Consider the following 13,266-nt stretch of genomic DNA (forward strand, 5'->3'; position numbering starts at 1 on the left):
GGAAAATGTCTCTTCTAGATCTCATCCTTGAGCAGCAGAGAAATTAAGTAAATTTGGATTTGGATTCAGTTACAGCAAAGCAAAATACTAAAGTTCTTTCATATAACTATCACCACAACCATGACTACTCTCCTTTTGTGTTTTTGTTTGTTTTTTAATAGAAGCGTAGTGATTTTTTCAATTTTATTATTATTATTATTAATTATTATTTACGATGGTGTGGGGGGGTGCGGGAGGGGGGTTCGGGTTGGGGAACATGTGTACACCCGTGGCGGATTCATGTTGATGTGTGGCAAAACCAATACAATATTGTTTGTTTGTTTTTAAAGTAAAGAAACTGAGGTTCAGGAGCTCAAATGACTTAAGTTGACAAACCTAGTGACCAACAGAGTCTTGATTTGCTGTTCCTTTTCCAAATATAGTCCCCTACCCCTGGGGGCTATAGATATGATTTAGAAGTTCCTGGACTCTAAGGGCATTTCCTCTGCACCTCTGAGCTTCCACATACTCAGAGTAGGGGGGGCCCCAAGGCCTGGATGTCCCTGCCTCTCTTTGTGGACCATGAAGACAATGCCCCCTCAACTTCTTCACCTTGCCAATCTCAACTGGCCAAACCCCACCCAATTTCTAGATCTTTCTACAGTGCAGGAGGTGGGCGGTGGGACACATGGCAAACACCCTTGACGGTTTACTGTTACACTTCATCGCATGCAACCCTCACACCTAGGACATGCTGTTTCATTCTGAAAATTAACCTTGACTTGGCTAAGGCCACACCTATTGGAGTTGACCTCCTGCAATGCGGGAGACCTGGGTTCGATCCCTGGGTTGGGAAGATTGCCTGGAGAAGGGAAAGGCTGCCCACTCCAGTATTCTGGCCTGGAGAATTCCATGGACTGTATGGTCCATGCAGTCTCAAAGAGCCGGATACGACTGAGTGACTTTCACCTCACTGGGGTTCGAAGTACAGATCAGAATCAAGTGCCTTGCTATTGAGTTTTTCCTTTTTTTTCCACTTAGCAAAATCTTGACTGAGCAGAATGTGACCTTGGTTATTGTAAAGGACAACTTTCGAACTGCAGCCCTTCTCAGATCGCTCCCCACGCCCCACGCCCGCCCCCATCACTAGGCGGGAGCCACGTCTTGGGGTGGAGGAGCCCGTCACCTCCGGAGAAGTTTGGGGATTCCGCCCTCTCGCATTTCTCCCAGCCCCCCACTCCCTGGTCCCCCTCGCCTGTCTGGTCTGAAGTCTAGGGCTGAGGCCCGAGAGGTGGGGGAGTCGCGTCCCAGGTCGCCCGGCCAGGCCCGGCGGCGGCGCGGGGCTCGGCCCGGGAGCCTGGCGCGCCGCGGGGGGAGCCCGAGTGCGCGCAGCCCGGGGCGCCGCCGCCGGGCGGGGACCGCTGCTGCTCCGCTCGGCGCCCGGGCGCCTGTGCTGCAGCTGTCGGCCACCGGAGGGGGCGAACAAACGTCAACCTGTTGTTTGTCCCGTCACCATTGATCAACTCTCCGCGCCACGAGGAAGTGCGGCCGCCCCCCGCGCGGAGAGCGCGGCATGCAGGAAGTTTGCGGAGAGCTCGGCGACTAGCGCGGAGGCCAGGGCCAGCGAGTGCCGGCTCGCGTCCCGGGAGCCTGTCCCGGCTTTTTCTTGGAGTGACGCTGTCCCCGGGTCTCTGATCCCAATGCACCGGCTCATCCTTGTCTACACGCTAGTCTGCGCAAACTTTTGCAGCTACCGGAACACCTCTGCCACCCCGCAGAGCGCATCGATCAAAGCTTTGCGTAACGCCAACCTCAGGCGAGATGGTAAGAGACTCAGATTTTTTTTTTTTTTTTTCAATTAAATACTTACTTTTTTGGTTGTCATCCCCCTTACCCCCCGCCCCCCTTCGGTTTCTTTCCTAAGAACCTTGGTGGTGTGTGTGTGGGACACAGGGTGTAGAAAAGGAAGAGGGGTCCGGTGCCTGCCTCCATCCCTGAGAGCCCCTTCCTGGGAATGGGACTGAGGGTGTGGAAGGCGGTGTGCGGGAGAGGACCGGAGAGCCCCGGTGACTCATCTCCTGGACCCCAGAGAAGTCATTTCGGTGTCCATCCGTCCACTGATAGCAGGACCTCGGAGCTGGAGAAAGTCGCAGGCTGCGCCTCCCCATGCTCAGGTTCTTAATCTTGTGGGCTTGAAACAGTTGGGACCTTTGTCATAGGTGGCTGGACTCGAGAGTGGCCTTCTCTGGGTGCTTTATTTTTATTTTTTAAGTGGGGGGAGAGGGAATGATTAGTTTCAGAGGAAATGGTAGCTGGAGCATAGGGACAGTTTATTTATATATTATTTATCTTGAGGCCAGGTGCACAGCCTGTTGCCCTGTTCATCCCCAGAGTGACTTACCCAGTGGAGTTCAGAGCATGGCTCAGAAACTCAGAATCTGGGAGAAAATGCTTTTTGGAGTTTCATCTTTATTCCAGGGAGACCTGACTCCTGCTATTAGCTTTCTTTCACAGAAGTCTTTCCAACTGTTTGCAAGAAGCAAATCTCCTTCAACAGCCAAGTCTTAAGCAAAGTCCCAGAAAAGCTTGTTTGTTTTCCTTTTATGGAAGACACCTGGGCCACTGGATGCCAGTGATTTTAATTGAGTTTGTTTGCTATCTGGGCCTCCACCAAGATCTGAAGTTAATGTATTTCTCAATTCTCAACTACAGTTTGTGTTGCCAATAATTTGCAGCTGCTTCCACCACCTACCTGAACTGACCCATAGGGTTTTTGTTTTGTTTTGTTATCCTTCATCAGATATATCTTTCCTTCTGCTTAAAGTTCTGACACAGCCCCTGAGGAGCTCACCAAGCTATTCTTAAAGGTTTCACTCTTTGAGCTGGCAACATTTGACTGCTAGTAAATTCATATTAGCTTTGTTATTATCAGTTTCTCTCTTGGCTTGTCCTTACTTTGGATATCACTAAAAGGCTTCTGAGCTTTGAAACAAGCAAACAAAAACTTTGTTATATTTTCTGATGGCAAGGAGACTGTGGATTTCAGTGTGCTGAAGTCATCTGAAGTGGAGGGAATATAGGGAAACCACAGAGTCACCTCCAGGCAGAAGGTCACCCTGTATTTCAATTACCTTATTATAGTATTTTATGTAAAATATGCTAGCAGTGCACTTTTGATAAGCCTTCATTTTGAACACATTTTTTTAATAAAAAATTTTAAATGTTTAGGCTCAAGACTAAATTTTTATAGTTTTGTTTCACTCATTAATGTTTCCACCAGGGACACTGTTCTACTCATTGAGTTTTTAGATTTGTTAATGTTTGTGCTTCATATGCCCTTTCAGCTTCATAGAGTAAAATGCCATTTATAATTTGCATGACTTCATAGCCATAGTTTTGTAATCCTTAACTTCCCAAGTATCAGTTACAAGAAGTCAAGGACAGAAAATGAAAAATATGTAACCGTTGCCCATTAACCCAAGATTCTGACTTTTAAAACCAAGTCTCACAGCTCATCTCTTTGTTTTTGTTGTTGTTAAAACTCTGTACATCTATCTAGTCTATATGAAAAGTGCTAATGCTTTAATTTATTAAAGTTTGAAAACTACTCTGGATTTATTCCATCATATTTGAGCTAGAACTGTTGTGTAGTTACAACAGACACACACACATACACACATTTTGATTAGTTCAGACTGCTCAATACTTTTCTCACTGTCAATCTCATTTATAAAGAAGGCTAGGAAAGGGGGAAAGATAGTTGGATTAAAAGAAAAATGTTGTGTACAAAGTAAAAATAACACAATAATGGGCTCTTAGATTGGGGAATTTTCAAAAGGCAGCTTAAGTGTTATAGACCCACATTCTCAGAAAATAATAATATTGCCCCAAGGGAATGTAATCGGATTTTAGATGGTGAAAAAAGTTTTATATGTTACAGTGGTTTGTGGCCAAAGGCCAGTGCATATAAACAGATATACAGTATATCTGTAGTATTAACAATTCATAGAGAGTATATGTGAAAACATGTCTAAAAAGACTCATTAATAAAGGGAGGGGCAGTAATGAAGAAAAGGTTGACAGACACTTTGTAGTATTTTGGTGAGAGCAATAATGAAGGGTTTTGATACAGTCTAGATGGGCTGCTGTCTATGGGGTCGCACAGAGTCAGACACGACTGAAGCAACTTAGCAGCAGATATCATCTGAGAGATTTTATGTGGTAACAGCTGAGCTGACCAGAAAAGTTAATAACTTATTAAATTAAATCCTTATTCTGATCTGAGACATTTTAAACTTGCTCTCTCAAAGTTCCCTAGTGGCTCATTACAGAGGACAATATTCTTGATCCAATTCAAACAGGGTGTAAGTTTGGGGAGGACACACAGAGGATACAATAAGGGGAAAGATGAAGATAAGTGTTTCCAAGTATTAATTTAGGGCCCGGAGAATATTTGACCCTCAGATTACAAGTAGGAAATCACAACAAAAGATTAGATATGGTCCTTGATAGGGGTTTGAAACCACTATCCAATGATGGAACCGTCTTTATACTTGGGTGCCGTGGTTTTGTCCCTGCTGACCCTGTCAACTGCCACCTAATGTTGGGACTAAGAAGGGAATCAAGAGGACAGGTCTCCCCAGTCCTTGGCATGAGGCGTGTTGGATCCTGTCCAGCCTGATACAAAAATGTTGTTTTTTGATCTCCCTGTGCCTAGTAGCTCCAGATAACTGGAGTAGTTAATAAATGAATTGGAGATAAAGTATGAAGGTTGGTAAATGATAATCTCCATCTACTCAGTATAGGAGGCCTCTCTGCTGAAGTATCCTGGCCTCTCAGAACTCTTTATCACTCTATATTCTTGCTCTAAAAGAGGTGTCTGGAGAGCCCTTGCCAGTGCTTGCAGAATGACTAAAGGTAACCCAAGGAGGCCGGTGGTTGAATTTGGTCTCTGTCCCCAGGAAGAAACCAGGTTCTGTGGCTGGAAAGAATTAAAATGTAATAGTTGGCAATGCTTGATTGAATACCTATGCTTCTTTATATCATATTTGTTATTCTTTCTCAAAATGACTTACTTTTGATACCCATTCCTGATCCACCTCTTGGCACAAAGAAAACTGGCCTTTAGCAATAGCATCCACATAGTCTTATTTCAGTGTCTGTGCAGTTGGTGCTTTTGTTATAATAACTGGCCACAACTGGTGTTTCTCAGAGCGTGAACCAAGAAGTGTGAAGGTAGCAATTAACTGACAGTATTGCTTACTTATTTTTAAATCTAACTAGATAGAGCTTCCTGCGTAGGCAGTTAAGATTACAGATGTATTCTTCATTTTCTTGACCTTGTTTTGCTTTCAGAAAGTACAGATGTTGGTGGCAAATGATTCTGCTTGGTTAGTTCTGCTTGGTTAATATGCCAGGACTTGAATTGTGTATTATCTATTATCATTATCTAGCGAGAAGCCTACAATTTTAGCAATTGTAGTCTTAGATTATTTTTTTTAAGTAGTCAAGCTTATTTCTTAAATAACATCAGTTTCTGTTGTCCTCATTGATGACAGCACATTGACTTTGATTCAAAGATCAGAGCTTAAAGGAAAGGTGAAACAACAGAGGATAATATAAACAAATTGGGCTTCCCAGGTGACATGGGGTAAAGACTCTGCCTGCCAATGCAGGAGAAGCAAGAAATGAAGGTTCAGTCTTTGGATTGGGAAAATCTCCTGGAGGAGGCCATGGCAACCCATTCTAGCATTCTTGCTTGGAATATTCTGGGGACAGAGGAGCCTGGCAGGCTACCATCCATGGAGTAGCAAAGAGTGGGACACAACTGAGCAACTGAGCACAAGCATGAGAATATAACCAAATTACTTTTAAAGCTGAGAATCGGGTTAGTGATAAATCTGATATTCTTCTGTATTTATATCTTCACTCTAAGTATATTAAAAACTCATAATTTTACAGAAAATAATGGAGATTACATATTTTAAATGCAACATGACTTTGACTTGTCACCACAGGTCATATTACTTAATAGAGTTTTTTTTTTTTAAAGGTGAGTTTAGCCAGATATATATATATATATATATATATATATAGAGAGAGAGAGAGAGAGAGAGAGAGAAGTGAAAGGTGCCATAAGGCTGTGAGTTATATTAATTCATTAAATGACAGTGATTTTGGAATACAGGGTTTTTCCCTTTTAGCAAATGAAAGCAAAATGTTATTGTTTTAGTACAATAGGGTCAAACAGTGAAGCAATGTCCCCAGAGTCACTTACATGGGATTCCTGAGTACATGTGGTCTCAGAGAATCCCCTCATTCTGAGGGTCTGGAGGATGTGGACATTTGTGTGTTTGTCCTTGAGAGCTGAGTCACAATGACAATCATCTTGCTTCTAGAACTTACTCTTGAGCTTTCTTTGCTGAAGTGATATGATTAGTGTAAAGAGGCATTAGCTGAACATTTAAATAAAATTCCGCGCATATTAAAATAGGAGTCTAATCTGAAATTTCTAAGTTTATAGTTCCCAGAACCTGAGTATCACTGAGGTCTCATCACCCTGGAAGCCCCTCTGTAGCTAAGCACACTAGATACTAGATTTTATTAACTGGATCTGAGGTCTCATTGCTGCTGCTTCTGGTGCTGCTAAGTCGCTTCAGTCGTGACCAACTCTGTGCGACCCCATAGACGGCAGCCCACCAGGTTTCCCCGTCCCTGGGATTCTCCAGGCAAGAACACTGGAGTGGGTTGCCATTTCCTTCTCCAATGCATGAAAGTGAAAAGTGAAAGTGAAGTTGACTCTTAGCAACCCCATGGACTGCAGCCTACCGGGCTCCTCCATCCATGGATTTTCCAGGCAAGAGTACTGGAGTGGGGTGCCATTGCCTCCTCTGGAGGTCTCATTAGGGTAATGTAAATTACAAAAGTGACCTGGTTAGTGTTTGACAGCATTTTAAGTTATTTCCGACTTCTACATTTCAGAATTTATGCAATTTTATAACTGAAAATTTTATGTAACTTTTACGTGAAGGACCATTTCAACAAAATGCTACAAGAGGATGATACATAATAGTAAAAGCAAAGAATCCAAGACAAATGCTGCAGCAGAAATATTCTGGCTCCCTGTACTGTATTTCAGGACCAAATGTAAGTCCTAAATAAAGAAATAAGCCCATGAGACACTGAAGTGCACAAGTGCACAGACAGGAAGAAATATTTTTTTCCAAGAATTTCTTTTTCAGAAAAAGAATGAAGCATGCCTTATTTCTTATAAGCATTGATGATGCATATAGTAATATATCTTTGCTGTTCACCCAGATATGCTGACATTCATATATTCACTTTAATTTTGATGGATTAATACTGTTTTTCTGTGATTGTGCCATGTCCAGACCGGGAGGTCATAGCACATGAATTGTCTTTCGTTATGAAGAGTGATCTTTTACCAAGTTTGGAAGTTTTTACTTGAACACTTTTTGTGAAGTGCAGTGCTTTCCCTATAAATATAAGCCAAACATGATTTGAAACCTTGTATATTAGGACTCTTAATTTTTTAAATTTAGCAGGCCTCCTTTGGACTGAAGGAGCTCAGTGACACAGTGCCTAAGTGTGGGCTCTGAGAATGGGTTGAAGTGCCATATTAGTTTTAAGCGAGTCATTTCAGACCCAGTGTGAGAAGCTGCTGATAAGTTCAGCATTTTGCTGAGACATTTAATAAGCAGTACAGCAACAGCTTGCTTTTACAGAATTCACTATTCAGCAGCTTCAGCTATGTAAAATGAAACCAAATGAACTAATAAATGTGCAACAAATCCACTTAAAAACCAAATTCATGTTGATGTTTGGTAGAAACTGACACAATTCTGTAAAGCAGCCATCCTTCAATGAAAAAAAAAATTAAAAAGAATCCAAATCTGTATCACAACATGTATAAATGAGCTCACAAAGTTCCATGGTAGAAACGTAAATACTCTTTTCCTTTGCTTCCGTGCAGCGTGCAGCTGTATCTCTATCTTTCATGTGTGGCTTCCATGTCCACAGCACAGTCAGTGTGGCGTTAGGAGAGGAAACAGGACTGGCTCAGAATACTCATACTGTGAGCATTGAGAAGGGACAGCTAGTAGCTTTCCTGCCTCCTCTTACTTTTTTTCAGGCTTCGAAAAGCGTTCATAAGACCTGAGCATGCACAGCTGGCTTAGGTTTCTAACGAGTCAGATGAGAGTAGTTCCAGCCTGGAATGGACTGAAGGTATGTGTCCCCTCCAAATTTGTATATTGAAAGCCCAACCCCCAATATGATGATATCAGGAGGTGGAGTCCTTGGGATTTGATTAAATTACAAGAGCAGAGTCCTCATGAATGAGATTAGTACACTTATAAAAGAGATCCTGGACACATCCTTTCCCTTTATGCCACATGAGGAGGCAGGAAAAAAACATGGAATCTGCTGGACTTCCCAGCCTCTCAAACTGTAAGAAAAATATTTCTGTAGTTTTAAGTTACTCAGTCTGTAGAAAATGTTTATAGCAGCCCAAACGGTCTCTAACCTATCTCTGTATGTCACCAGGGATGTACTATATTATAACCTAGTAAGACTGATGATTTTTAGAGAATGTTTTTGAATCACAAAGGAAATTTTCGATTGTGTGTTTGGTAGGTTTATCAGGATCATAAATTGGACATGGTATTAGCTGAGGTATATATGGATTTCATCCAAAAGATTGACAACACTCACTATGACAGCTTTGTGGAAAAGAATAATTGTAGTCTGGGTAATAATGAACTGTTCTTATTCTTTTAGTGATAACTAATAGATTTGTGTTAAACAAGAGGAAGGTGAACAAGAATTTTTAATCTGCATTGTGGATTAGACCCGGTTGAATTTGGAATTCTTAATAACTTGAATGAAGACACAGAAAACACATCTACTTGCATATTTTACTTGGAAAAAATAGTTTATAGATTGGATTAGAAGCAGAGTTTGGCTGATCCTTTTCTACAAAGGGCCAGATAGTAAATATTTTAGGCTTTCCTAAAGTCATGCGGTTTCTATTGCAACTACTCAACAACTCTGCCATTATGAGCAGCCATAGGAATTGCATAAATGAATGTGTGTGGCTGTGTTCCAGTAAAACTTTATTTACAAGGACAGGAAGTGAGCCTTCAGGCTGTAGCTTACTCAATTAGAGAATCTACATGCCTCTTAGGTTGAAATGATGAACTAATCCTATAGAAACACAATTTAGGGATAAATGCAAACTTTAGCTCTTTGGCTGGAAAATAAAAACTGGATTGGAATACCTTGAATTAACTTCAGTTTATTCTAGATAGATAGAGATATGTCTATATCTTTGTCTCCTTACTGATTTAGTTGAACACAGCTGATGCTTCAGCAAATGGTGTAGTTGCTAAGCAACAGCAGTGTGAAACTGGGAATAGTGCTGACACCCTGTTGGGGTCAGGGAGGCAGCAGAGCTCTTACAAGGCAGACTCTGTCCAGCTGAGTTTGAGGGTGTTGTGCTCTTGTCCTCTGCAGGATTCTGCCTCCTTCTGACTCCTTCAAACCCATGCCCTAAACTCAGAATTGGCTGCTCTTCTGTATTTAAACTTTCCCTTCTTACTGGCTCCCTCCTGTTAGCCAACACATATGTTTCAGTGTCTTTGCATTCTCCCATAGCATATAAAAGCCATTTTAATATTTTTTATATAAAAAAGTTTTTTTTTCTTTCATTTTATCACCATATAAACTTCTTCAGTCTCACCATGCTTCATTGTCTCTACTTCATGTTTCCTTACTCACTGCAATTTGAAGTCATCCTTACCCCTCCGGATAAGGTCACTATGATCTGTACTCTCCTCTATGATTGGCAGGTCTCTTCTAGAAATGATTTCTTCCTTTGGTTTCACACACGAGCCCCTTTTGCCTTAACTACTCCTAAATGTAAGTTTGAAATAGTGATAGAAATACAGCCAAAATTAACACAGTACTTATTTTGAATTCTTTGGAGAAGCAAGGTTAGAGAAGGTTTTAAAAGTATATCTCATGTTTTGTCACTGTAACTATTATGAACAGTGAAATAAGTGGGAACAATCTTAGACTAAAATAGGGATCTTATTAATAAAAAAAAGAACATTTAAAATTAAAAAATAATTTCATAGTACAACCTATGTAGCTCTACAGTTGCAGTTTTTTGGAGGTAGATATGCAGATATACGGGAGAAGGAAATGGCACCCCACTCCAGTACTCTTGCCTGGAGAATCCCATGGACAGAGGAGCCTGGTGAGCTACAGTCCATGGGGTCGCAAAGAGTTGGACACAACTGAGTGACTAACACACAGACACACACACACACATACACATATACATGTGATAAACAGAATATCTTAAAAGGCAAAATACTTCTAATTATAGAAATATGACATTGAATAACCACATAGATACTTTCCCTCATATCCCTGAGTGCTCTTTACCTACTTATGTTTTTTTGTCTCCTTGGCTGGGTCTTCATCTTCCTGTCTGCCCTTTAAATACTGGTATGTTTTCAAGGCTCTGACCTTCATTTTTCTCACTGTTAGTCTCTAGAGGATCTTAGTTTTTGTCCAAAGGTCAGTTGCTACTTATGTGTGAATGACCTGTAAATCTATTTTTACTGCTTCTGCCTCTTTTCTGAGCTCTCAATCTGTCTTTTTACTTTACTTCTTGAGGTTAGTAAATGGGTGATCCCACTGGCACCTAAAAGTAAATGCTCCAGTTCAGTAGGCCTCAGAATAAAAGGATTCTGTTTAAAATATTGGGTTATACATCCAATAGTGAATTCCTTACCAGTATTAATCCTTTTGTTGTTTTTCTTCCAGACACACCATGATTGTTTTTGAATGAACTGTTGAGTGACTGTGCTAACCAGGCATCCCATTTTAGACAGGAACTGTACACCCTTCCTAGCCTTTTCTGACTTCTCATCTCCTCTCCAGGTAGAACTGGCTACTTCTTTATTTCCCCCATATTTCTGTGGTATCTGTTTATTTCCATATCTGTCATCTGCTGATGTAAGCATACTCACTGCATTTAATGAAGCTGAGCATACTCACTGTGTATTCCATTACTTGGTATGCAGGACTTCTCCTCAACAAGGTTTGAAGAGTCAGTAAATCAGCCAATCACTGTCTTCTTTTTTACGACTCATCTTTAGGCCATGTAAGCCCTATCAGACTGTAAATTAATGGGAGCAAGGATGTTTAAATTCTGTAAAGTTTCTGTTAATTGTCTGGATGGCTGTTTGTATTATTGAACAGGATGAGGACTAGAAGAGGAAGAACAGATGAGCGAAGGTCATGGAAATAGAAAATTAATTTGTGGACACTTTAAGCTTTAGGAGCTTGTGCAGTATTTGTGTGGATGAAATCTAGAGGAATGAGATAAAAGAGATGTACTTATTTGCATGAAATGCATTCACAGTGAACATGGAGTAATCAGCTCTGTACCATCGTGTTTCACAGTGAGTGGTATGTGGGTATATCATCATCGTCATCGTTGTCTGGGCTTCCCTCGTGGCTCAGTGGTAAAGGGTCCACCTGCAGTGCAGGACACCTGGAGTCAGTCCCTGGGTCGGGAAGATCCCATGGAGAAGGAAATGGCAACCCACTGCGGTACCCTTGCCTGGAGAATCCCATGGACAGAGGGCCACGGTCCCTGGACTTGCAGAGAGTTGGACAGACTGAGCGATTAACACTAACTAGCTAATAATAATACCTGATATTCCCAGAGTTCTTATAACATGACAAAGTGCTTTCATAGCCATTATAGACGGTGGTTTGGTGTGAAGAATTGGTCATTTCCAAATGACTTTATGGAAAATTTCAAGATCACATATTCCTTTAGACTGCTGCCTTAGACATAAACATGACATTACAGATTAATTTCGGACTAATATCAGTGAAACGTGGAGGGTCTTCAACTGGTTCCCCTGCACCCCAAGCCTGCCTTCCCCTACCAAAAAGCCTCACACATACTCTGACTAGAATCAATCCTTTTTGGTATACCTTTCCTTTCCAAAATTAGTATTTGAGCACTGCCACAGGAATTTCCCAGTACTTAATAAAAGTTCAAAAGAAAGGATAGAAGTAAATTAAGGATCATGAAGCAAGTCTTGAGGTTCAGTCAGGATGATTGATTATGGAAAGCTGAGGAAAAAGTAATGTATCTCCATTCTGTTTAAAGATTTATCTATAGAGAGAATGTTCACACTGAGGATTTAACAAGAGAGTTGCTATTGAATAGAATTTTTAAAAAGGACACATTTCCTATGAAAGCAAAAAGTCCATAGATGAAGTTGGAATATGGAATTAAAGGATTTTTTTAGACAGTTGCTAATTAAAAAAAAAAAGAGGATGGTATAATACCTATTTGTAATTTAAAGTGCAGCATATTTGAATACTCTGGGAAGAGCCACTGTGATTTCATATTGTTTTGATTCAATTCTTTAGTTTACTACTTTTCACCAAACTCAACTGCAGCAACATAAACACTATGTATTTGTTCAACAAATATTTACTGAACACTGATATGCATGCAAATCTCTGGATTAACCACTGAGGCAGAAACAGTTAAGCCTAAGGTACACTGTCTACTCTCCTAAAATGTATACTTTAGTTGATGAGATAAAATATGCATGGGAATAAACAAAGGACAAGACAGGCCCTCATGTGTGCTGCCCTCATGTGACATACTTTTTAAGACTCTGTCCTGTTGACCAAATTGTGACTCTAAGTCATCTTATGTTTAATTCAGAAAAAAATGATATTATTAGGCTGCTGTTGAGCATAGTACTGTGTGAAGACTGAAAGTCAAATCCTTTATTGGTTATTAATATTACTATTATTATATCAAGGATTTGAGCAGAAAAGTAATTTTAATTGTAGGACTGGGAGTCATGTGTTCTTCATTTTAGATGTTAGGCTAAATATTTTTAAACCATAAAAGCAAATATACAGGGTCACTTTCCAACCCAGTATGACTTAACGTATTTTTTTTTAATCAGAGTATAATTGCTTTACAAAGTTGCATTAATTTCTACTTTACAGTGAAGCAAATCAGCTTACAATGGCACCCCACTCCAGTACTCTTGCCTGGAAAATCCCATGGATGGAGGAGCCTGGTAGGCTCCTCATCTGGTAGGCTGCAGTCCATGGAGTCGCTAAGTCAGACATGACTGAGTGACTTCTCTTTCACCTTTCACTTTCATGCATTGGAGAAGGAAATGGCAACCCACTCCAGTGTTCTTGCCTGGA

At 40.9% G+C, this 13,266-nt stretch overlaps 1 protein-coding gene across 2 annotated transcripts in view; it reads left to right on the top strand.

Moving 5' to 3' along the window:
• The first annotated feature begins 1,362 nt into the window (after positions 1-1,362).
• Positions 1,363-13,266, top strand: part of PDGFD (platelet derived growth factor D) — a 274,384-nt gene continuing 262,480 nt past the window's right edge. Inside the window, exon 1 of one of the 2 annotated variants that reach the window (XM_040257846.1) lies at positions 1,363-1,803. In XM_040257846.1, the coding sequence (XP_040113780.1) occupies positions 1,680-1,803 (124 nt within the window). In that variant the 5' untranslated portion in view covers positions 1,363-1,679. The remainder of the gene's footprint in view (positions 1,804-13,266) is intronic. The other variant, XM_040257847.1, reaches the window with a different exon arrangement.

The sequence above is a fragment of the Oryx dammah genome, unplaced genomic scaffold (genome assembly GCF_014754425.2).
Source record: "Oryx dammah isolate SB20612 unplaced genomic scaffold, SCBI_Odam_1.1 HiC_scaffold_17, whole genome shotgun sequence".
Taxonomy (NCBI): Eukaryota; Metazoa; Chordata; class Mammalia; order Artiodactyla; family Bovidae; genus Oryx; species Oryx dammah.